Source organism: Dermacentor albipictus, chromosome 7 (genome assembly GCF_038994185.2).
Source record: "Dermacentor albipictus isolate Rhodes 1998 colony chromosome 7, USDA_Dalb.pri_finalv2, whole genome shotgun sequence".
Taxonomy (NCBI): Eukaryota; Metazoa; Arthropoda; class Arachnida; order Ixodida; family Ixodidae; genus Dermacentor; species Dermacentor albipictus.
Window position 1 is genome coordinate 108,463,867 of NC_091827.1, and position 25,513 is coordinate 108,489,379.

The following is a 25,513-nucleotide window of genomic DNA, read 5'->3' on the forward strand; positions in this document are numbered from 1 at the left end:
CCCTCGCCTCGATCTCAGACAAATTATGTGTAAAACAGCTTTCTTATTTCCTTTATTAGTATAGAAATAAAGAGATTTTGTCGCTTTGTAATAAGATGGTAGTAGTGGTGGTGACGCACACAGGTTGGGTAACCTTGGCAGACGTGGCCGGCAATGGCTCCGACTAAGCATATCTTTCTGCATCAAATATATCACCGTGTGTCCATCTGTCCTGTCTCGATCAGAAATGTCAGAATTCGTAACGTTTCCGCTGCAGCTCTTTTGACGGCAGTGCGGTGAACAGGCGAGTGTGGTTGCGCTTGTGGGCGCTGTAGCAGATGCCCAGAAATAGCAGCTGTCGACTAGGGGTGTGAAGTGACTTGCCTTAAGAAGACAAGGCAGGATTCCGTAAAGGCTATTCAACAATAGACCATATTCACACTATCAATCAGGTGATAAAGAAATGTGCGGAATATAACCAACCCTGATATATAGCTTCCATTGATTGCGCGAAAGCGATTGATTCTGTCGAAACCTCAGCAGTCATGGAGGCATTACGGAATCAGGGTGTAGACGAGCCGTATGTACAAATACTGAAAGATATCTATAGCGGCTCCACAGCCACCGTAGTCCTCCATAATGAAAGCAACAAAATCCCAATAAAGAAACGCGCCAGGCAGGGAGATACGATCTCTCCAATGCTATTCACAGCGTGTTTACAGGAGGTATTCAGAGGCCTGGATTGGGAAGAATTGGAGATAAAAGATAATGGAGAATACCTTAGTAACTTGCGATTCGCTGATGATATTGTCTTGCTTAGTAACTCAGGGGACCAATTGCAATGCGTGCTCACTGACATGGAGAGGCAAAGCAGAAGGGTAGGTCTAAAAATGCATCTGCAGAAAACTAAAGTGATGTTTAACAGCCTCGGCAGAGAACAGCAATTTACAATAGGTAGCGAGGCACTGGAAGTGCTAAGGGAATACATGTACTTAGGGTAGGTAGTGACGGCGGATCCGGATCAAGAGACTGAAACAATAAGAAGAACAAGAATTCAGGCATTCTCAGATCATGAACAGCAGGTTGTCATTATCCCTCAATTTAGGTGTAACGCTAAGGGATAAAAAAGCAGGTTGGGTGAGGGAACAAACGCGAGTTAATGACATCTTAGTTGAAACCAAGAAAAAGAAATGGACATGGGCAGGACATGTAATGAGGAGGAAAGATAACCGATGGTCATTAAGGGTTACGGACTGGATCCCAAGGGAAGGGAAGCGTAGCAGAGGGTGGCAGAAAGTTAGGTGGGCGGGTGAGATTAGGAAGTTTGCAGGCACGGCATGGCCACAATTAGTACATGACCGGGGTTGTTGGAGAAATATGGGAGAGGCCTTTGCCCTGCAGTAGGCGTAACCAGGCTGATGATGGTGATGATGATGATCCCTCAATAGAAGAGTGTATAATAGCTGTGTCTTACCAGTACTCACCTACGGGGCAGAAGCGTGGAGGCTTACGAAGAGGGTTCTACTTAAATTGAGGACAACGCAACGAGCTATGAGACGAAGAATGGTGGTTGTAACGTTAAGGGATAAAAAAGAGCAGATTGGGTGAGGGAACAAACGCGAGTTAATGACATCTTAGTTGAAATCAAGAAAAAGAAATGAGCATGGGCAGGACATGTAATGAGGAGGGAAGATAACCGATGGTCCATTAATGCTTACGCACTGGATTCTAAGAGCAGGGAAGCGTAGCAGGGGGCGGCAGACAATTAGGTGGGCGGATCAGATTAAGAAGTTTGCAGGGACGACATGGCCACAATTATCACATGACCGGGGTTGTTGGAAAAGTATGGGAGAGGCCTTTGCCCTGCAGTGGGCATAACCAGGCTGCTGATGATGATGATATAGCATCAACTACATATGCACGATAAGTCATCGTGCAAGCAGGTGATCGCGCTTTTCTCACTTCTTGTCATTTATTCGAGCTTTGCTTCCTCCTCACTCTGATGCGACGGCGTACGATAAACGCGCTGCCGCTCCTGTTCGACACTTGTCTCAACGTAAGAACTTTTAAAACGAAGCGGTTTATGCGGAGCCTGTGCCGTCGTAGTTGGACTTGGCTAAAAAGGGACCACGTGATCTAGCGGGAGAGGAAAATAACAGCTCAACAGGCGAAACAGCGTTGGAGCGTGCACCTTGCCCATGCGAGAATGATATCTTATACATTAATGGTTGCCACATTGTGGATTTTCGGCGATCGAGCAAGACGCAGCATGCAGTACAAGGCGCACACGCTTGAATGCACTCGCAATGAGTGCAAGCGCACGCGGCAATTAACCCAGGGTGGCTGCAGAAGACGCAGTAACTAAGGGCGAGCAAGAATCCAGGCAACTGATCAGCCTTGTCTCTCTTCTACAAATGGGCTTAGAAAAGAAACATGCCGCTGCAACTGTTGCGGGGAAATCGCCGTTGTGTGCGTTGGGTGCTGCCAACTCGCCGTTGGGGACGAAGTGCACCCAATGCGGTACCCGTGCTCCCGTGAACCATATTCAACACCCATGTAGTGTACATTAGGTGCGCGTTACAGAACTCTCGTTTGTAAAAATTATTCAGGAGTTACCGGCAAATAAGCTACGGGAACTACGGCATGACTGATTAAAATATCGAGGTTTTATCAGGTGAAACTCCGTAATTTATTTTTTTAATGAAACAAAGAATACTTTCGCAGTTAAGTGCACGCGAAAAAATATTTTATTTTTTTTATTTTCATCTTCGTCAGCTTGTAACAAGAATCATTGAATGCTGCCTGCCACGCTTTGGTAATAATTGTCAAGTGTACCTTTGAGAGGACTGTATTTTCATTGAGTGTAAATGCAATAGAATAAGCATTATGGCCACTACCATTATGATAATTATTATCGCAAGAGAGATTCTGAAAGCTTAGGACGCGGTCGCGGCAGGCATGCACAGCCGCGGCAGCCGCAGCCAGACCAGGTGGAATGCGAGAACGTCCCCCAACTGAGGTTTCGCATGCAATCAGAGGTGATCATATGTTTTGCAAATCCTGCAACCAGGCTTACGTCACAGTTTCTGTGTTGTGTAATGAAAAGAAATAAATACACATTGAATGACAAACGTCTAGAATATCAATACCTCAATAAATGGTTCAATGGAAATACTTAAAAACCACGATTCCCTGCCCTTCTATCATCTATTTACCCAGCAGGCTTGAGAAAGACGACTACCATGGTACTAATCCTATTGACATCCATGTTGGCGGCTCTCTTGTGGGCAGCAATTCAATTCGTGGACGAGTTTCTTCAGCGGAGACGCGCTCCGCCTGGAACCACGCTTCCACCAATGCCACCTGCGAGTCCTCTGTGGGGGCATAATGAAGTTTATAGCCGGGGCGTACATTGCAAAAGCGTCATGGAATGGTCAAAGAAGTATGGACCAGTCATCAGGTACGCATGACAAGTACAAAAGTTTAAAAACGCAGGCGCTTTCGGAATTTTCCGGTTTTCAATAAAAGCAAATCAAATTCACGTATACATTGTACTTGGTGCTCAGTGCAACATTGAGGTTATTGATAAGAGAGGCGCTTCATATTTCAGTAAATTCACCTAGCAGTTCCAGAAGGATGTTGTGCTTTGCACAGTGCAGTAAAGCCAAAACATATATTTAAGAAAAGCTGCTTCCTTCTGCTGCTCCACTGTCACGGACTTAGACACAAAGAATGCCATTTCCTAAGTTCAAAATACTGCACTGAGAAGACGAACCAGCGTTTTGACATTGTACCAACTCAAATTCAAACGGTCGAAAAATCACGCAGAGTCCTCATAGAAAAGTGAAGAACGTGTGTTGTGCGTTTGCTCATAATGGGACCGGCGCACTACTATATATTTGTGTTTTAAACCTTTTTGAGATGGCATTCCTTGTTCGCGAACCTGCAATGAACGCCTATGGCGGAAATATTAGATGTGCCTTTTAACTTTTTTATTCCCAAAGGCAATTTCTAAACCGACAGGACGACGCCCCACATGCACAGGATGACGTAGCAGACCGAAAAGTGCAAGCGATAAATACTTTTTCAATATAGGGAACCTTCTTCAAAGAGAAGCGCCTTTTGGAAATAGAAATGTAGTATTTGTCTTTGCAAAGAGTCCAAACGTAAATATATTAGAAATTTTCGCGAAAGCAGAATTAACGCAAAATTTCGCAAAATTTTCATGTTCACTGAAGTATTGAAACAAGCAACTTTTTTCACAATGCAAAAAATCAAAAGAAAGAAAGTTGTTCTTTGACATACATTTGCCACATTGAAAATCAGTGCGTTACAAAGTGAGAATAATGTCAGATCTTATCTAATGGATTTCAGGTTAAGGAAGAACTTGAGGACCATCGTTCTGCTGAATGACTTCGAAAGCATAAGACGATTCTGCAACACGACAGAATTATTGTGCCGTTCCACGGTGTTTACACTATTTCGAGAAAGGAACCAAGGTAACTTGAAATCCTTTCAGAAAACATACTTTCATGCGCTGTTCATGTTTTTTGCTTTTTTGTGCTAAAATAGGGCTACAAGAAAGGATTATATCCCAACGATCATCACTGATTTTTTTTTCAGTCTACATTGACGTCCTTGCCTGAAATATTCCTATTAGGACTACCTTCCGTCACACCAAGCTACGGTATGCTGGCAGCTTTCCTAATTTCGTTACACCCCGTACTTCTCTGCCACCTTCGCACGCGCTTCCGTTATGTTGGCATTGATTCTGTCGCCGTAACTTAGCAATGTCTCTCTGTTACAAGCACAACATGGCTGGCCCGTCTGCATTGATTTATCCTAATATCAAATAGATCAGCTACCGTCGTTCGCATTGTAATCATTACCGCTGTCTTCATGTTCTTTACCATTACGTCAGATCTTCTACGTTTTATCGCTCATTGCGTCATCGCTAACTTCTCAAGCATCTTTGTGAACCTTGAAATTTCTGCCCATGATTTAGTATCAGTACGATGCACTGAGTGCTGATTTCAAAGGGTGGTGGTACGTTGCCGCCCATGAAGTGGTAACGCACGCCCATATGCGCTTCACACATCGTTATTTTTCTGTAAGTTTCCTTCTTAGGATCTGTACCACTTGTTACTATTCGGACTACACATCTTTTGCACAAATGTTAGAGGCGTAGTGCCAATTGCGAATTTTCATGTCTGTCTAGCGCGCTTTACCGTTGTCTTCTACAAATTAACTTCAACCCTACTTTTACACTTTGTGGGTGAAGAATTCGAATAATTTGCTACAAGCCACCTTTAGCATTGCTGGACAAGACGTGAACTGCCAACGTCTATTTTCTGAGGTAATCACCATCAGTGTTCGCACTCATTGTTCAGAATCTAACGACCTGAATGAGTGCTTAAGAAAGCCCTGCACAGCACTTTAAAAGTTGTGTTCATTGCCTGACTTTATTGTGAAAGTGCGTTTTATGGCTTCAATCAAGAAACAGTTAAGTTTGCCATTGTATAGACACATATTTGATAAGCTATTTTCATAATGTCTCTGTGCTAAACATCGTAATGACTATTATTGAAGGTATCTAAGCTGACACAAAAGCTTTTAAAAAAATTTTTATCTAACGAAGCCATAGAAAAAAGTTCGTTGTGCTAAGCAGTTTTCACAATTATCAAATTGATGACGTTGATGTGGTTTATTGCTTGGTATCTCTTTATGAAGCCAGCACGTTTACTGTCGTAAAATTTAGCATGTTTTATTGAAGATTATCTAACGGACTATTTTGTATGAAGTTAAAATCGCGCTTGCGGACCTATCATTCTGCAGTCCTTTAACGTATCCCCTTTCCTGAAATGATATCAAGCTCGCAATCTTAGGCGCCTCTAGTATGCTCGCATTCTCGAAGCATTTTTAACAGATGATCACAAGCTTCATAGACATATTATCTCGTCTGTCTTTCAAAAAAACTACCTTATTCCGTTTCTTACTGTCTGTCCTCTCCTGCACATATGTTGCAAACCATTCTAACCACATTGTGATAACCCGGAACTTCGCTCTCCGGTGGGCGACTGAGACCAATCACGGTTACGTGATTGGACTCAGTCACTTTCAGTGCTCAGTGCTTTCAGTGTTCAGTCACCCAGTGCTTTTCTGCACAGTGCTCACAGAGTGAGCACTGAGCTCAATCTGTTGCATCGCAACAGAGTGAGCTCCAATAGGTCATCTTCAAGGAGCTCGGCAACCAACGAACGTCACAAATTCTGCACTGGTTGAGTCCGTTACTGGGTGAGCACACCAAAAACGATAGCCGGCTTTCAATTTTGCGTGTCTTGTTCTTGCAACACCTCCTACACTCTGCACAGGTGGCGCTGCCGGGCACACATAAAGTGAGTCTGGATCGGGCAGCTGCATCGCTGACCGCATATGCGACTGCTCGTCTGCAACCCAGCCTATCTCGTCACTGCGAGTATAAGAGGCAGGAGACCGACTCTCGTGGCAGAAGGAAATAGTCAACCACCTTACCAGCGCAATGGAAAAGCTGGTGATGGCGGGCAACACTGGCGACGAACTTCGGTGCAACCATTGGCTTTCACAGTCTCGCAGCACGCCTAGAGACTCGACGCGTCAGTTGTGCAAGTGCCACCATCGCTTTCGCGAGCAAGCAAGTCTCTGTAACCAGTCATGTTCTTGGACGGGAAACGGACCGTCCAGTCACTAACGGCGGCACGTGACTACGGCCTTCAAGCGAGCTGCATATTCTTCGTATTTGACTGCATCACCAGCACCCCCTCCTTGTCGACACCGGAGCCGAGCTTTTTATTGTACCCATCCTGGCCGAATATCACCAACGCGGCAGTTCCACTCTCACGCTCCATACGTGAACACGGCCAGTGCGTTGCAGGGTCAATAACGCTAGACATCGAACTTCGGCGCTTTCATGGGTGTTTGCGATCGCCAACGTCAGACTTTCCACGAGGAAAGCAGACTTTCTCAGCCATTTGAGTCGAGAGGTGAGTGTTTGCTTTCGGCAGTTAAAAGATAATGTCACATCCCTCGAAGTACTTGGCATGCAGTCCAGACTTACCATGGCATCAGTACGTTTCTGCGGGTCTCAACGTACAAGATACTTGCAGAGTACTCACAGTTTTCGAAACCCCGAAACCAAGTGCTGCCCGTGAAAGACAAGGTGATGAATGATATAACCACCATTGGCCCACCTCTCGCAGCGCGGTCATGGAGGCTTGCTGGACGGGGCTTGCAAGTTGCCCGCCATGAATTTGAACTCATGCTTAAGCTCGGCGTTATTCGTCCTTCCACCAGCAGTTCGTCTTCACCTCTCCATCTGGTTCAAAGCACGGGCGTTATAACGTAAAACTGCTCCAAACGTTTCTATTCCAATTCTGCAATAAGCCCTCCGCGATTGTGGAAAAACGTTTTTGGACCACCCCCACTTCACCTGTCTGTCACGCGACGTCGCGAAAACCGCAATAACTCGCCATCTGATATGATGTCTACACACTGATTATGCATGATTTGCACAAAGAAAAGAAAAATAGTTATTTCTGATTCCACGCCTTTTTCGCCATTAGCCCTCGGCTATTGATCAAAAGCTTTTGAGCTGCACCCACTTCACCTGCTTGTCACACGACGTCACAAAACCGCAAAAACTCGCCGCTTCAAAGTGACGTGTACGCGTTAAAGACGCACTGATATGCCGAACAAAAGTGAATTTTATTCTGAATAGCCGCAGGCTTTCCCGTTCCGAAAGGAATAAGAGATGGCTGCCGCCGATCGCCCAGCAACTGGCTACTGGCAGCTGCCAGAGAGCATGGATTTATTTGCGTGTAGTAAAACTTTTGCGTGGCCGCGTAACGTTTTCGAGCACTTTCGGCACGCTTACGACCTCGTTCTGCAACTGTTCGTTGCTGAGGACCCGTTTTAGCGTCATTCTTAAGCTTCCGCTGTATGCCGCAACGCGCCACACTATGATAAGTAAGGGAAAGCGGACTAATTTGAGACGCCGGCACCACTCTCCTCATCCGGTTATCGATTTTCAGTGCAGTGGCATGGCCCCATTGATTTCCTCTCCACTTGAGCGTGCTTCTCGCCTATTGAGAGCCAATTAGATAAGAAAGCTGCTCAGTGAAGGCAATCTTATTCGTTCTTCAAGCAAACAAAAGTGACCTCCTATGAAGGAGGAGAGCGTTTGATTGGTCTGTTGAGACAAACCCTGCTGGTGACCGCCCGATGCTTGCCTCGGCGGTTACGCAAATTTGACGTCAAGAGATTGCAATAAAAACATATTTGAATACTTTTACGTTATAGGGCCCCAGGAATGACAACTGGCGGCCTTGTAGAGACTACCGAGCTTTGAATGCCGTCACTAATACCAATAAGTATTTTCTTCCGACATACATGACTTCGGCGCTCGCCTAACAGAATCCAAAATATACAGCAAGATCGATTAGATGAGCGCGTACGACCAAATACTTGTCGAACCAAGCAACATTACGAAGACAGCAATCGCTGCTGCATTTGGCCTATTTGAGTTTGCCCGTATGCCTTACAGTTTGAACAATCCGGCGGAAACTATTCAAAGGTTCATTCATGGACGAAGTTACGCGCAGACTCACGTTATTGTCTACCTTGACGACATTCTCGCTGCAGGCCGCACCGACCTAATTAACTAAGGGCACTTTCGCCTTTTTTCGAGCAACTGAATGAACACAACCAGGCCCTAAAGACCTGTAAATACATTCTAGGAAATGAAACACTGGATTTTGTGAGCCATTGCATTTCACCCCAACGCATCAAGCCACTCGAATCACGGGTACGGCAATCGAGGACTTTCCCTCTCCAAGCTCCTTCTAAATGTTGTGCACTTCCTGGGGCTCCTAAACTTTCACAGGCCCTTCATACCACCCTGCGCGCAAGTCCTTCAGCCGCTTCCTGACCTGCTATGTCGCCTCTCCCAAGAAACGCCTACCTTCCACTGGTTGTCGGAGCAGGAACACTCCGTCCAGGAAATGAAACGTGGTTGGCGACCCCCGTGTTCCTGATTTATCCGTTGCCCGCCGCACCAACTCGCCTTATGGTAGGCGCGTCAACCATGACAGTGGGTGCAATACTGCAGCAGCACGATGGCGCAAACTGCAGGCCGATGGTATTCTTGTCAAAGTGCCTCAAACCTAGAGAAACCACCCACAGAACCTTCGGGAAGGTGATGTTGGCCATCTATTGCGCTGTCAAGCATTTCCCCCTGATTTTTGAAGGCTATAGCTTTTACCTTTTGACCAGCCACCACGTTAACCTTCGTTTTATAGAACACTTGCTCCTACTCAAAACGTGTACTTCGGCAACTTTCCTTTAACTGAGTCGTTTCAACAGACATCCAGCATATCTATTGCACTGAAAATGAGGCAGCTAGCGCACTATCACGCATCGCCGGTGCGCCTGCTGGCCCTGTTTATTACCGGGCTCTAGCCTCCGCCCAGAAAAACGATAGCTATCCAGAGCTGCGCCAATTGCGGTAAAGAGGCTCGTCACTTCAGCTTGCGGAGGTTCGACTTCCCTACGCGACAACATTGGTCACGTGCGACACATCGCAAGCAACTCCTCGCCTTTCCGTGGCCCATCAGCTGCGACGGCCAGTATTCGATTTACCGCACGGGCTAAGCTACCCCCGCATCAGAGCAACACAAAGGCTTAACACAGCCCGCTTTTTCTGGCCAGGGATAAAAAAAAAATGTTCGAAGCTGAGCAAGAAGCTGCCAAGATTGTCAAGCCGTGAAAGAGACCCGGCACAAGCATGCAGTGGTGTAGCCGCTTCGACCACCAGACAGCCGCATCGATCACGTGCATTTAGTTTTGGTGGGGCCTCTTCCACCCTTCCGTGATTGCTGGTGCCTCCTCACGCCGGTCGACCAGTACTCTAGGTGGCCTTAGGTGACGCCTCTACAAGGCACCACGGCCGACACTGTGGCGGAAGGATTTGTTACTTCGTGGGTGTCGCGGTACAGTGGTATTTTGCACGTAGATACTGACCGATTACAATCCTCTCAAAGCTCACTTTTCTTTGCCTTAGCGAGACGGCTCGGCACGCGCCTTTATAACACAACTGCTTTCCGCCCATAGAGCAACGCAATGATCGAGCGTCTGTAGCGACAACTGAAGACGTCATTGAGACGTCCCTAGTACTACTGAGGCTCAGAAGAACCACCAAGGATGACCTCGGCGTGAGCACAGCCACGATGCTCTACAGGGCAGGCCAGTTTGTCGGCACACAACAAGGCACTCTGCCGGTGGTCACGCGGCACTTAGGCTACATCGCCGGCTCTACGAGCTCTGGCCTACACCCGATGCATCGCCCGCAGGCAGCTTCCTTTAGTTTCCCGACAATGGACGCAACCACGCGCGTCTTTGTGCGGCAAGACTCTATCAAACCACCATTGGATCTTCCTGTGCAACTTCTCTCGAGTTGTTTCGTGTTCAGAGAAAATCTTCAAGATTGGCGTGCGCGGCAAAAAAAAAGACGGTGTCATTTCAACGCCTGAAAATAGCCGATCTTGAACATTACCCATTCATTCCTTCTGCCATTGACACCTAAGCATCAAGCATCAAGCTCCCTGCTCTTTTTTTGCAACTGAGCTGGCTGCCAGATATGGGCCCCACCACCGCCATTCGCCAAACCTACTTTTCCTTTTGTATAAACTAAGTGGACTCTCCATTCTCAACGTGTCAAAAAGTATATTCCTTGCGTCCGCTAAACCGAACACCCGACAGATTCATGGCGTAGCGGGCCCGCTTCGTGCCAGGATCAAAGCCCCGTTGTGGATCGGGTGTTCAGCGCATGGAATTTTCAGGCTGAGTACTGGGCGGGGCCAAATAAAGAATTTGGTTGCAACAAATAATTAGCTGGCCTAGTTTAGCCCGCTGACCTTTGGCACTGAGCAAATTGTGATCCCGTTCTCGGGCGCTGCGAAGGTATTAGTTACGCAGATATATAAATATGGGGGGTTTCGCCAGTAAACGTGTCGGTTGGGTTACTAAACTTACCGTTTGTCCTTCGAGATGCCGTTTTGCTGTCGGTATTCCTTCGTTTCCTAGTTTTGGCCAAACGGTGATTTGCCCGCCTGAACCAATTATTTCAAAAATGTGATCTTCAGTGTTTAAAACTATGTATACTGTTCGTGCCGCCTATCTTCTTGGGTTCGTTGGCCAGGTCCAGAAAGTGAGCACGAAGCCTCGTTGTGGGCCTTCGTATTTTAGGCAAAGCCTTCCGGCACATTTCCAGGCTTCTTCCCTTTCCAACCACTTCCAGCTTTATATCCACTAGTCCCATAACAGCAGTCTTGCGGCTTGTGTCCTCACTTGATGCATAGGAAGCAACGAGGCATTTATTGACCGCTTGATCACTCACTCTCTTGCGTCCCACTTTTCACATACGCACCATGTTCACAACATCTAGCCAGATTTGCAGACCTTTAGCTTCGAGGTAGATAACCGCTATTTGCGCCAAGCTGTCAGGATCTTTCCAACCTAAATTATTCAGAAAGATGAAAAGATTCGGGTCACACCGATTCACTGCAAATTGCCGTGGCCAGTCACGTCGCCCACTGCAAATTGGCGAGCTGTTTTGCCATTATCGTGCTTGAATTCTCGAAACTCGATAGGGTAGCTATCTTCAGTATACCGGAACTTATGGAAGGCTGTTGCCTTAAGCTTTGCAAAATTTCTTACGTCTTACGTCTTTCTTACTCCTTCGTAATACAAACTCAGACACAGGGCCCACCTATCAGTATGCCGGCCTCCCTCCACGGCCACTCGCTCGAACCTCTGAATATATGCGTCAAGCCCTTCTCGAGCTTCACTGAAAGCTGGAATTAACCCTCAGGGACTTCGCAAACCTTGATTTTACGTTTCCCGATCGCTTGGATTGGCTACGACTGATTGACTTCGCTGTTGCTCCGATTATTGCACCCATAGCCGTAGTTTCAACAAATCGCGTTCTCCAGCTGGCCGCTCCAAATCTCGTGCATGGTCCTCTTTGGCAACGTCACGCTCTTTTGCGTGGCGCTCGCTTTCTCTGCTACGCTCTTCGCACATGCCTTGCTGGAGTGCCTAGCCTTGTGAGTTCCAGCTCTTTCCCGATGCCTGTCAATTTTTCGGCATCGTTTCTCAATTAGCGCACGTGGACAAAGTGAGACTCTCAAATGTGTTATGAGTGTTTAGTGCTTTTACGGACGCCACATGATCTAGGGTAATAATGTGGGCCATCACGTTTGTTGACGAGAGGTGCAATGCAGCAGGACTCGAAGATGATAGTCGCACCGGTCTCGCAGCCGGACAACAATGCACTTTTACACAGCCACAAACTTAGCACAATTTAAGACAGTCTTCTAATGTTCCGAATCCCACGGCGCGACAAACTGTAGAGTTCCCATCCCTCGCCCACTAACGCGCGAAGTCCCGCCGCTGCGGCATAGGGCCCGACTGAGTTCGCTCACGCGTGGTTGCTAGCTTCGTTGGCACGCCGTGCGCGGCGGAGACTTCGTGGTTTGCGTAAGCAGTGGCGGTGATACGGCGACAAGCCGCTGGGGTGGTGGCTGAGGATCTTTACCAGTGAGCACTCCGAGACCACAGGAGCCTTTAGACCACCAGAACCAGCCAGGTGGAGGACAAGAAAGGAGCTTGGCTCGATGACACGTAACGAGGCTGCCAAGAAGTAGATCCTGGGTGGCCCTCTCGGACTCTATGCACGAACCTCCTCGGCTCGTTCGATCCTCCTTCGTGCCGGCAGCTTCCTGTTCGCTCGTGTCTTTTGCCTCTTTTCACAGCTGTTCCAAGTTGTGGCTTCGCCGTCCAGCGTTTGGTGTCACGTCACGCAGGGGGGAGGGGGGGCGCAGGTTCGGGAGCTCGCCGCCACAGGTGCGCCAAGGGTAGGAGCGGGGCTTCACCGCGATCCTAATATACCCTAATACACCCTAATTCACCCTACTATATAGGTATAGATATAGGTATATAGGCATAGGTATTACGCATAGGAGCAGCTGTTTCGACGGCGCGCGCCCTTTCGCACCATAAATTCCGCTGGTCATGAGCGGCAGCGCCAACGTCGCGTCGGATGGATGTATGGCTGAAACTTTATTGGATCTATTTAAATGTGCTTGGGCCCCTAGACGCCCGCCAGCCCCCTGGCCGACATCTCGACGCAGTCAGAGTCCACCAGCCAGATCTGGTCATCTGAGCAAGTGGCCTGAAAATCGGCCTACCAGGAGGAAAAGGAAGGTTTGGAAATAGACTCTACCGCCATGGGCGTGGGGCAGCTCCACAAACATTGGAAAATATCTACCCGGGGCGCTCGGCAGGTGGTATATTGTGAACTATGGAGACCAGGGTAGAATAAATGTGCCAGATAGGGAGAAATAAATGCTTTGGTATAGATCTGGCGCCAGATTGAACTCTGATGGGTGGTAAGGGAATGGTGAGGCGGAGGTAAATCTCGTGTTCCATCCCTGTAATGCGTGGTAACCTAGTGGTATGTGCAGATCCCCTCTCCTGGTTTTTCCATGGGGTTGGGTGAGTGGATGGTAAGGGTCCGGGGGGAAAGACCTCGGACAAGCGCATTAACGCACCCATTCCCGGGGACACACTCATGCCTAGGTACCCAGGTGACAGTAACCTGGTGGGGAAGCGAAGGAATGCTTTGTAAAATGTGTGTGACCGTCTTAGGTGCTACGCCTGGAAGGCAGTAATGGTATACACTTTGGGAATCGGTGCAATTTTCTGCAATGGTAGAATACGCAGCCTCATGCGCCACTGCTAGGGCTAATATGACTCCCTGAGCCACATCGGTCCGTGGTGTTTTAATCGAGGCAGAGATGTTAATGTGTCCGTACTCCGTCATGGCAGCTGCCATGACCATTCCTTTGAACAGACCGACCGCGGCGTCGACATAGAGGACGTCTTCTTGATTTTGGTAACGTCGTGTGCAGTAGTCAGCCCGCGTCTTACGTCGGCCCAGATAGTGGTGCGAATTCATCTTTCATGGCATCGGTTTGAGTTTAATGTTAGCTGCGAGTCTTACAGGAATGAGGAACCACGGGTCTTCTATCGGGATCATGCCGCTTGGCTCACACCCCAGAGTTCGGAGTAGGTTTCTCTCAGTGGGTGTTACTCCTCTGTGCCTCTATGATTCCCTGGACGGTATGATAGAAACCACTCTGCAGGAGGCGGGTAGTGCTAGCGCGCATCGGTGGCCTCAGTGCGGTCTTAACCTCCCACCTGATTAGACGATTAGCCTGATCCCTTTATTTATAAGTGAGGTGGTGATACGCGAGGTGGTAGGCGAGGCGACTGACCTTCAATCATTTGTGTAGTGTCCTTTTCTCAGACAGGCTGTGATTGCGTCATGTAATCCGGCGAACCAGTCCTAAGATTTGTTTTATTTGCTTATCGAGGAGGTTCAGTGTAAAACACACATCAAGTTTAGATAGGATGTGCAGACCCAGGATCCTGATTTTATGTACCTTAAGCACTTGTTGACCGTGTCTGAACAGGTGTATGCCTGTGTCGCCCTATGGGGTTTAATAATGAGCAATTCGGACATTTATGGTGAGCAGAAGAGCGTCATTATGCTATCACGCCGTTCGATAACGTTGATAGCTGTTTGTAGGACATCTTGGGCCTCCCCAATAGAGCCTTGTGCCACCTATAGGTTCATATCATCAGCATAAAAAAGGGTGATGCAATTTTTTGATATCTGTGAGCTCTGGCGAGTGCAGCCATGGCTACGTTAAATAATAGTGGTGATAGGACTGCTCCCTGGGGTGTGCTCCTGTTTGGGAGGGCAAAAGCGGCCGATGTGAGTGGACCTAGTCTTATCTCGGCTGTGCGATTTTCCAAAAAAGCTTTGACATAACGCCAGATCCTACGGCCGCAACCTGTGGTGCAAGGGTCCTGAGGATATGGTCATGCCCTACGTTGTCAAAGGCCCTCTGTATGTCTCATACTAGGATGGCTCAGCTGCGGGCCGTCCGCCTCTTGGGATTTAATAAGGTCTCTTCAATATTAAAGAGGGCATCCTGCGCCGATAGGTTGGGGCGGAAGCCAAACTGAGTGTTGGGGAAGAAATGCTTTTTGTTTCTAATTGTGGTTGTAGTCGCCGGACAACCACGTGCTCAAAAAGCTTGCCTACACAACTCGTGAGCGAGATAGATCGTAAATTTTTAAGCAGTAAGGATTTACTCTGTTTCGGAATAATATAAATCTGGGCGTGTTTCCAATCGCCAGAGAGTGTGCCCTTTCGCCAGTGTTCGTTAAAGAGATCCGTGAGCTCCTGCAAATATCTGAATTTCGGAGCACTTTGTACGTTATCCGGTCGAGCCCTGGTGTGCTGTCCCTGGAAATATAGCCAAGGACCTGTTTCACCACCGGGAGTATGACATCTTCATCCAGGTTTTCGTCTGGATCAGGTGGCGTTAAAGGGGCTGCGTTCGGATAATTAGGTGTGGGCTGTGGAATATATAGATTTTTTATCTGTGCCCTAATATCGGTGCTGTTTTGCTCCTCTAAGTAAATCCGCTTTTGAATAGTAGTGTCCACGTGAGTTTTGGTGGCAGTGAAATCGAAAAGAGCCCTCAGGAGGTTCCAAGGGCATTTGGTGCCCAGCGTTCCTTTCAGTGTGCCGCAAAAGTTGGCCCAATTTGTTTGAGCAAGCTGGGTGGCATATTGTCCCGCCTCCTCCATGACTGCAGCGATACGATGGCGAAGTTTGCGGTTTAATTTCTGGTGCTTCCATCGCTTGGAGAGGCTTCGATGAGCCTCCTGCAGATGGAGGAGGTGGTGGTCTACTTGGGCGGCATTATTGGTCTTCTTAATCTTTCTTGCAGCTTTGTCGAAGACATGGTGCATCTTTTGAGTCCAAGACTCCAATGTCTGTGGTGTTGTATCCTCCACGGCGACGCATGAACGGAGTTTATCCCAGTCAACGAGGGTCTGAATTCTGTGCCGAAAAATTTTGGAATTTTGCGTTAGCATTGTTTGTATCACGTGGTGATCGCTGCCAAATGTGTCCGGCTGGACCTCGTGTACTTTGACTATCACATGCGTGCTTGTCATCGTGAGGTCTGGCGTGGTGTCCCTTGCCGTACTGTTGCCCACTATCATTGGTATAGTAGGATCTGTTATCAAAGTAAGTGCATGGTGCCTCATATTGTTATGTTTAAGGTTGCCCTTCGGCGTGCTATATATATAACCATATGCCGTAGGGCAGGCGTTAAAGTCACCAACTATGATTCGATGTGTATAGCGTGTTTGAACAAGAATTTCCAGTATATTTGTGCCCTTAATTTTAGGTGGACAGCATATGTTGACAACAGCAGTCCTTTTCCCGATGTGGGGTTGGATGGGATGATCTCGAGAGCGGTGTCCTCGGTTTCTCCTTCTGAGGGACCCCCCGTAGGGTTCCGTCTATGAAGGGGAGAGTTTTATTAATAAGAATAGTGGTACGCGATGTTACGGATACCACGTAATATCCCTGCAAGGATAGAGGCGCGGACGTTGTTTCCTGCAGGGCCAGTATTTCTGGGGGCTTCGGGAAGTGTTGAATGCATGCGGACAATGGGCGAGTTTCTTTTTGATGCTTCTACAATTCCATTGCCATATGATTAGGTAAGATAAAGTTTGGTTTCCGGGTGGAGGAGTTAAGCCCGCTCTGCCTGAATTCTGTCGCTTAGTGGAGCGGGCCATGTTGAGTCGTTAAGGGGGTCGAAACCTACAACTGTGTGCTGGTCACCTCCCCCGTGGGCAGAGGGGAGTGAGCGGCGGCCGCAGGTTTGGGTTGTTTATGCTTACGGGTGGGTGATGATAGGGCATGCGAATCGAAGAGGTGATAAATTGCAGCTTCTGTTTTGCCGATGCGCTGATTAAACGCGGTCTTCACTCTTTGTAGATCCTGCACTTGTTGCTTAACCATTTGTGTTTTAACCGCCTCGAGGCAGTCGCTTACAAATTTTAGAACTAGTTGCCTAAGGCCTTGTGTGAATTCTGGGGTTTGGAAATATTGTGCACAGGGTTGTTCTGAGAGCACTGGTGCATGGGGCGGCGCTGGGTGAGGGGATATTGGGTAGGCCTGCTCAATGCGTGACTTACCAGCGTCGGCCAGGGGGTCCTGCCGTTGCTGCAGCTGCGGGCCTGGATCGAGGCTACAACCGTTGCCAAACTAGATGAAAACTTCAGATCCCCTCTTGCCGCCGAGCCACGCGCATGGGTAGGCCCTCGTTGCGGGAGTGCCAGCCACGTGGCATCGCTTCACGTGCCACACTGCACACGAGGGCATGGCGTGTGGTTCGTGAGTGGGGTCGCAGGTGCCCGTATGACAGGAGGTACTCAGGGTTGAACGTGTGCTTGGTATGATGTTTTCGGTTCTTTGGATGGGGCGGTACTGTGAGGTCCTTGGCTGCAGGCATTCTTATGAATATCGTCAGGTTGTTAGTTTGTCGTTGATACCTCAGTACTCCACCTCGGTGGAGTCGTATTGGGTCCCTTTGGGCGTTGGCACCGCTCTTTCAAAGCTCGGGGCCTGAGTCCCCTCTAGCGAGCCGGCAGTGCCAGGTGGATGGTGGGATGGTCATCGGATTTGGAAGTAAGACAGCGTGGAAGGCAGCCTTCGTGGTGTTCGTCTGGGTTAAGCGAGCCACAGTTCCCGCACCGCCGTTCTTGTGGGTATGGGCAGATGTCATGTCGATGTCCGGTTCGGAGGCAGCAGTGGCACACTTGGGTGACTAGGCGGAAACGCCTGCATCGAAATTCTACGCCTTGAAAGTATACGTAGCTGGGAACTCGCCTGCCCTCGAAGGTGTAGAGGCATGCTCCGTTCGTCCCAACGGGTCTGGCTTGGATTATGTTGATATCATGGGGGTAGGTGACCCTATCGTTTAGGAGGGCTTTCTCGGTAGGTATAGGTAGGGCGCCTGTGATTATCCCCTTGCAGTAGTTGTCCGGGGAAGCCACATACGCAGAGACTTGATACGATTTGTTGCCGAGCAGGTGCGTCTCAATGTGGCAAAGCTGTTCCGCCAGGTCAGGGTCAGGGATGCTGACCAGGGCGATGTTCTGTTCGTTGCGTTTTCGTATGCCCGCTGCGGGATGCAGCAAGGCTCGGAGTATAGTTTGCATCGCGTGTCGCAGTGGTAAGACTGCTTCTTGTTGAAGTAATGTACCTCCTCTTATTGGGAGAACCACCATGTGGTTCCCTGTGGGGAGGCGCGGCAGTCGAGGCCAGTCGGGTCTGTGTTGAAGTTCGCGTGAGTCCGATGGGGCGGCTGGAGTCTTGAAGGACTCCTCGGCGACAACCCTCCGTCGGCGAGCGTCGGCCACCCGGTACCATAGAGTGTGAGGCACGGGTGACTGAGTATGTGTACCATTGGACATGTCGGCTGCTCCATTCCGGCCGGGGTGGTTGTCGCAGAACTCGATGTCGCGAGAGACTGAAGACGGTCCAACTTCGGAACATTAAATCAGGCATGGTGTGCCGCAGGGTGGAGTGTTGAGCCCCATTCTGTTCAACCTCGTCTTTGTAGGACTAGCGGAGTACCTACCGCGGTCAGTTCACGTCTCAATATACGCCGACGACATTTGCATCTGGGCTTCTGCGGTGACTCGACCTCAGGTACGAGCCAGGCTCCAACGGGCGGCAACCATGACGGCATCTTATCTACGAGAACAAGGCCTCAGCCTGTCTACTGAAAAGTGCGCATTGGTTGGTTTTACGCGCAAACAAATGTCATCGTATCCTGTTTCAATTAATGGTCAAGCGGTATCCTATTTTAAGACACATCGCTTTCTGGGTGCAATCATTGACCGCAACCTCTCGTGGAGCCCTCACTGTGTCTATCTAAAGAAGAAATTGCTTGCCATTGCTCAGGTCTTTAAATTTCTCTGCGGCAAAAACTGGGGTACACCAGTCCGTTCTATGATGCAGCTCTACAGGGTACTGTTTCTCGGACTCCTACGTTACAGTCTACCAGTGTTGTCAAATGCATGCAAGACGAACTTTCGCGCCTTGGAGAGCATGCAAGGTCAAGCCCAACGCACGTGTTTAGGGCTGCCTCGGTGCACGTCAACAGCAGCAACAATTGCCATCGCTGGGGACCATATGATCCAGACACACGTAGTTGTCGACTCTCTCAGAGCGCACATTCGCCATCTGTCAAGGATCCCCGACCATCATTTGACCTCCCTACCAGCCGAAAGACCTCAAGCGACCTTTTCACGAGTGATTAGCGCTCATCAAGAGTGCATACCGTCATCTTTTACACCGGCGACAAAGCCTTCATCTCCCCTGTGGTGCCTACTACAACCTCAAGTAAATTTTGACATTCCTGGAATTACAAAAAAGTCCAATCATCCATCACCGGCTCTGAAGCAACTTACGCTCCTCTTACTACACCAGACGTATCATGGCCGCATACATATATATACCGATGGTTCGACCTCACGTGCCAGCTCAACTGCCGCATTCGTCGTTCCAGCCAAGAAGGTTACAGTTAAATTCAAATTGTCGCACACGACTACATCGACATCAGCAGAACTTGCAGCTCTCCATGCCGCTATGATGTACGTGACCGAAGAGCCCACAGAGAAATGGGTCGTATTTTGTGACTCTAAGGCTGCGCTTCACAGCATCAAGTCTGCATTACGTCACAGAGTATACGAGCAGATGATATCAGACATCAGGGAAGTACACCACCATGATCTGGAAAGAGGGCACACCATTACATTTCAATGGATTCCTGCTCACTGTGGCATTGTCGGCAACAACCTAGCAGACAAGGCTGCCCGGTCTGCCCACGAAGATACCCAGACGCCTTCCATACCTTTGGCGAGGTCTGACGCTGCCAGGGAACTTCGCCTACATGCACGCAAAAAGTCGCAAGATCTCTGGAGTTCAGGTGCCTTCAACTGCCGATTATATAAACTGGACCCCATGCTACGGCTACAAGTGCCATCTAGCCTTTCCCGCGGTGAAGCAACCTTGCTGTACCGCTTGTGGCTGGGAGTAGCATTCACAAACTCATATTCCTTTCGTTTGGGAATGGCCGAGAGCCCGATGTGCGATTACTGTGGGTGCGAGGAGACCATCGAGCACCTATTGTGTACTTGCCCCCACTACGATGTACTACGCCTTTCTCTGCAGGAAACTTTACACCGACTAGACTTACGACCTTTTACCGAGTCGAAGATACTCGGACCGTGGCCACACCCGTCACTGGCACGAAAAGCGAATCGTGCATTACTGCAATACTTGAGGTACACCGGTTTAAGAGACCGTTTATAGTGTCCCTGTGCATAGTGTCCCTCCCACACGTACTCTGTGCTTACTCTCTCCCTTTCTTCTTCTTTCTATTCCCCTTTCCCCCAACCCCAGTGTAGGGTAGCAAACCGGATACTCTTCTGGTTGACCTCCCTACCTTTCCTGTCCTTGCTTTCTCTCTCTCTCTCTCGATGTCGCGCTCGGGCTCCAAGTCTTACGCATCCATGCAGTCCAGTTGGCCTACGGGGTGGGAATTCCTGGCGGAAATTCCCGCCGCTTGGGCCCCTGCCCTGGCAGCCGCTTTGCAGGGTGCGTCGGATGCTGACGCAGCGTCCACATCCGCTGGGCCACTGTCGCGTTGGCGCGTTTAGGCTTAAAGCGGTCACCACCACTTAGGGATTTCAAACGGCCGTCTTCGGCTAAGAAAAGAGTCCAGCCCGGAAATATTGGTGTGAAGTAAAAGCTGGTGGCTCGCCGCCGACGATGGTTGTACGATTTTGTGCTGATGGTGAAAGATTTCCGACGGTTTAGGGTGGATTAGTAGTGCCAGCAGCGAATGTGCAGTTGCCGGTGCCCAGGTAGAAAATCCTGACGTCGCGTAAATCACGAGCTTAGAGAGCGAGAAGCCCAAGCAAAGCGCCAGTGAATGGAAGCTGCTACCGCTGAGGATCGAGAACGGGAACCGCAAACTATGCCCCGGTGGAAGAAAGCGAACCCCCACTCTCAAGAAAAGGCAACCCAACCCAAGCCCCAGCAGAGGCAAGCTAACCACCAACTTCGAGAGCAGGAGGCCGAGCAGAGACGTCGATGCAGAGAGAATCCTACCACGGAGGAATCGTTCAAGAGGGAATTCCACGGCCGTGAGTGCGACCACAGCTCCAAGATGTGGTAAACTGTGGTTTGATCACGACCTCACGCAACTGAACAATATGCACACTTCGGAACCGAAGCTTGAATCTCGCGAAACTACGACATGAAGACAAAAGGCTTTTATGAAAATAGCGGTAAATATGAGTTCTAACTTGAGAAAACAACCGCCAGCTCTAATGATCTGACAGCTTTCACTACGTGGAACATGCTTTACTTTTTTTTCTCTGCCGCCAACCCTCGAGTCCTCGTGTTTGCCGCGGCGTGCCGCATCTCATGTCGCCATCTTTCACCACAGAGAAAAAAAAAAAAAGGTTAGGAACTGAACTCTATTGTCGGACCACGGTGCATGGTTACAGTGACGGCACAGGGTTGATGACGGCTACTGGAAGCCAACCTAAGAAGAACTTGCGAATGTATTTAAAGCAAGCGGGATTCAGCTGACTGCCACGTAGCCCTGTGGTCCGATAGCTCATCTAGCACTGCAGCGATAATGGCGGTCTTTTTGTTAATAAAAAAGTGCGTGTACGACACTTCGATCAAAGACTATATATATATATATATATATATATATATATATATATATATATATATATATATATATATATATATATATATATATATATATATAGTCTTTGATCGAAGTGTCGTACACGCACTTTTTTATTAACAAAAAGACAAACAAAAGATATATATATATATATATATATATAGTCTTATAGTAATTCAACGTCAGACACATGAAATCGGTATGCTGCGCCGAGGCAGGACTGAAAAGCACTGAAGGAAAGCTTGCTGGAGTGTGCCTGTATTTATTAGGGCAATAGTAATTAGCGTGATAATGAAAAAATTACCGTCGATTATGGTACTCCCTAATACGGAATTTGCGCACAGCTCCACACGTGCGTTCATTTCGCGATATGTTGGCTGACGCGGACAACCTGTCTCCTGCAGCATGTTGCAGAAGAAGCGGAAAGTGGGGCGACTTTGTTGCTTATGTCGAGATTGCGAGAGGTAGCGGGTGCACGAAGGGTGGGCACAATTCACAGCGGCCTCTGCAGACGACCTTCCCAGACGACGCGCTGTGCTCTGGCGCCATGTGGTAGCGATCGTTGCTCCACTACGCTTTTCTTCGCACGCTTTTTCAATGCGCTAGTCCTCCGTTTTACGCCTCAAACTTCCCCTGCACTCTTCTCTTCCACTTTTTTCCTCGCTCCTTTCATCTCCCCCTGCGCTCCGGGTTCTCTCCTTCATCCTGTGTGCGTCGCCTCGTTTACGTCGATGCCAACGCTCACCGCAGTGTCGCGCACGTAGAAGCTGCGCTCTAAAATGCAGTGCCAACAGACGCACCTGCCAGTGTCACCTGGGGAACGAATAGGTCGCGCTTAACAAAAGTGCATTAGTTTGAAAGGCAGGCTAAGCGTAAGCTTTTCAATAGATAATTGTTCTTTTGTAACTCCCGAATGCTTTCTGAACCTACCTGGACAGGTCTAAGAAAATGCAACGCGGAATATGGAATGTACATGGGGTGGCATCGCCAACACGCACGACATCGGCGCTGTGTGAGGTAGCTACATGAACGGCGAGCTGCTGTCTTTGTCGCACAGGTATTGGCCTTCTTAGGGGGAAACCGTGGTCAGAAAACAGAAGATTCTGCATGAGCATCCTTCGTGACCTGGGATTTGCAAAGACAGCTATGGAAACCAGCATGATGGTGAGCAAGCAGTTTTCTTCAAACACACAAACACGGAATATGTAAGTAATGAAATCATCAATTCTGCAGCAGTTATTTATTCAATTCAAGCTTTTTCCCTGTTGCAGGTGTTTCCGTGGACGAATCGTGTTTCACAATGGGATATCGCAACAAAATCGCCACTAAGTAATCTTTGATGACCAAACAGATTTTGCAATTTCTGATAAATCTATTAACTGCATAATTGCTGCGTTAATATATAGTCTAGATAAATTATTCCCCATGATTGTGCCAGCGTGGTGTGTTCTTATTTATAATCAGCTATGCTTCTTGAATGGAAAACTAAATGTAAACATGCAAGGCGGTCACTGATGTATATACTCCAACTTTAGAAAGGTAGGCTTTAGTAATGAGAAAGACTGAACAGGTGCCTACTTATTACCAGTACCTTATACAAGATGAGCAATCATTTTTATCTCTAAGGGTCTGGGCTTCATTTTCAATGTAACTGCATTTGTATCGCAATGATTGGTGGGAAAAATAAAATTCGGGAATCAGGCAATACATTTACCGTTATCAGCTACCTGTGATTTAATCACTAATTATGCATTACTAAAATACCAGGTGGAATTAGTCGTACCTCCAAAACGAATACCCCAAATAGATTTCGAATGTACTTCTCATCAGACAAAGATAATAGCAGATGCTGCCACCAGGTCACATGAATTGTTTATTAAATTTTTATTGTGCATTGTTGCCTCTGACTAAATACAAAAAAACGAACACGTTTCTTGACCTTAGATGGTTATAATGAATAGTAATTGCAATTACCGCATTGAAGTAAATGAGCCCTTTCTATTCCGTCTCCATATAACTCCTAGCTCGTTAAGTTTGCTATAAATTACTTCTGCTTATGCGCGTACGAACTAATCAACCACCCCTTAAATGGAATGAACGCGATAGCGTTAAGGATCCCGCGCCACAGAATATAACGCGTTCGCGTCCCACTCCAAGCGTCGACCGTCGTTTTGTCAGTACCGACTTCAACCATCGCCTGCCCGACCACGCAGACCCTCCAAGTAGCTCAATGAAGTTAACAAAGTGTGTGAATTTCTCAAGGTAAAATACGTCAGCAAAATTGTAAAGCACGACTGACAAACAACCGACACATCTGACAGCGTCGGATTGTAGTTTGAACACACGAGAAAACATAATTCTATTATGCGCAAGCTCAAAACGCACATCTTTTTTCCAGCATTTCTGCAATTCATGGAGCTATGATGACCTCCGAGATTTGCGCGCGCGAGCGCGCAAAACCATCAAGCGCCATAAAGCCGCGCGCCCGTTTCCTTAAAACACCTCCAGATGGCGCTCGCCTCGAGTATACAGTAACTCGAATATACAGTAACTCGCCACTAGAGTTACTGTATATGCTACCACAGGTAGCAGAGTTGCGCGTAGGTCCGCCATCTTGCCTGGCAAGCAACCAAATCTATGTGGCGAAGCCGCACTCTGTTTTTGCAGGCGACATGCCTACCGTATAGTCGATCGACCGTGGGCGCTTTTGCATCGCTTGTGGACTACTTTTCCGCCTAATCGCAAACAAAGTGCATCGAAACAGCTGACTGAATAAGATCGTCAAGAAAAGACGCCGAGATCAGTCCCCACCGAAGCTTATGCCAAGCGTATCCGCCGAGTCCATCTGCACGCTCTCGGCGCTTTTAGGCTCAGGAATCAAGAAGTCTAACAATGATAAATCACCATATTTCAGCTTGCGCATCAGTGTCCTTAAATAAACACAAGTAGCATGAGTGCACAAACAACACAAGTAGCGATGAGCGCCGATGTGACGCGTCATGAACACAAGTATATATGTGCTGTCGCCGAAGGATCACAGTCCTAGCCTGCGCTTCTCTGACGAAGATATATGAATAGACAGACGTGTTGACTGAAAGGCACCACTGAACTAAGAAAATGTTGCATATGCTTCGCGTGAAGAACAACAAACGGCTATCCAAATCGGCAGTAACAGCCCATACAGCGTCCCAGGTCGGTGGTTCATTTCGGACTTTTTTCGAAGTTAAAATGCCAATCGCAAGTGAAAATCGGTGTTGTGGCACTTCCGAGCAAGCTACTGAATATGGACAGCAAAATTTTCTTTGTGGTACAGGCGTGAGCTTTAGTTGCTGGGCGATAGCGCATCTACCATCACTGAGCGAGACCTCACTGTGAAACTAAAACTGCTTCTTGGTCCTTGACGTAGAAAATCATGCGCCGATGTTTGGTTTCTGGCGTGGCGTAGTGGATATCCCTGACTAATGTAGACTACAAGATCTTCATGAAAATTCTGGCTAAAAGACTCCAAGCCGTGATGCAAGAATTAGTGGGACCACATCAGACCTGTGGTATCAAAGGTCGCACCATATATACCAACATACACACAGCCCGGTCCGTGCTCGAGTGTTGCGATGCTTTGCATGAAAGCATCGCAATGCTCCAGCTCGATTTAGAGAAAGCCTTCGACAGGGTGCCGCATGACCTCTTGTTCTCTGTTTTAGAGCACGTTAATGTTGGATCAGTCATCTGCCAAGGCGTAGCCATGGCGTACAGAGGATGCACGACGCGGTTGTTAGTAAATAAGGGGGTGGGAG

At 48.3% G+C, this 25,513-nt stretch overlaps 1 protein-coding gene across 3 annotated transcripts in view; it reads left to right on the plus strand.

The window, feature by feature from the left end:
* Positions 1-25,513, plus strand: part of LOC135903502 (cytochrome P450 2A8-like) — a 134,992-nt gene that overhangs the window by 65,136 nt on the left and 44,343 nt on the right. For 2 of the 3 annotated variants that reach the window (XM_070522570.1, XM_070522568.1), the window contains exons 3-6: positions 3,202-3,439; positions 4,354-4,478; positions 4,603-4,666; positions 22,777-22,883. In XM_070522570.1, the coding sequence (XP_070378671.1) occupies positions 22,827-22,883 (57 nt within the window). In that variant the 5' untranslated portion in view covers positions 3,202-3,439; positions 4,354-4,478; positions 4,603-4,666; positions 22,777-22,826. The remainder of the gene's footprint in view (positions 1-3,201; positions 3,440-4,353; positions 4,479-4,602; positions 4,667-22,776; positions 22,884-25,513) is intronic. The other variant, XM_070522569.1, reaches the window with a different exon arrangement.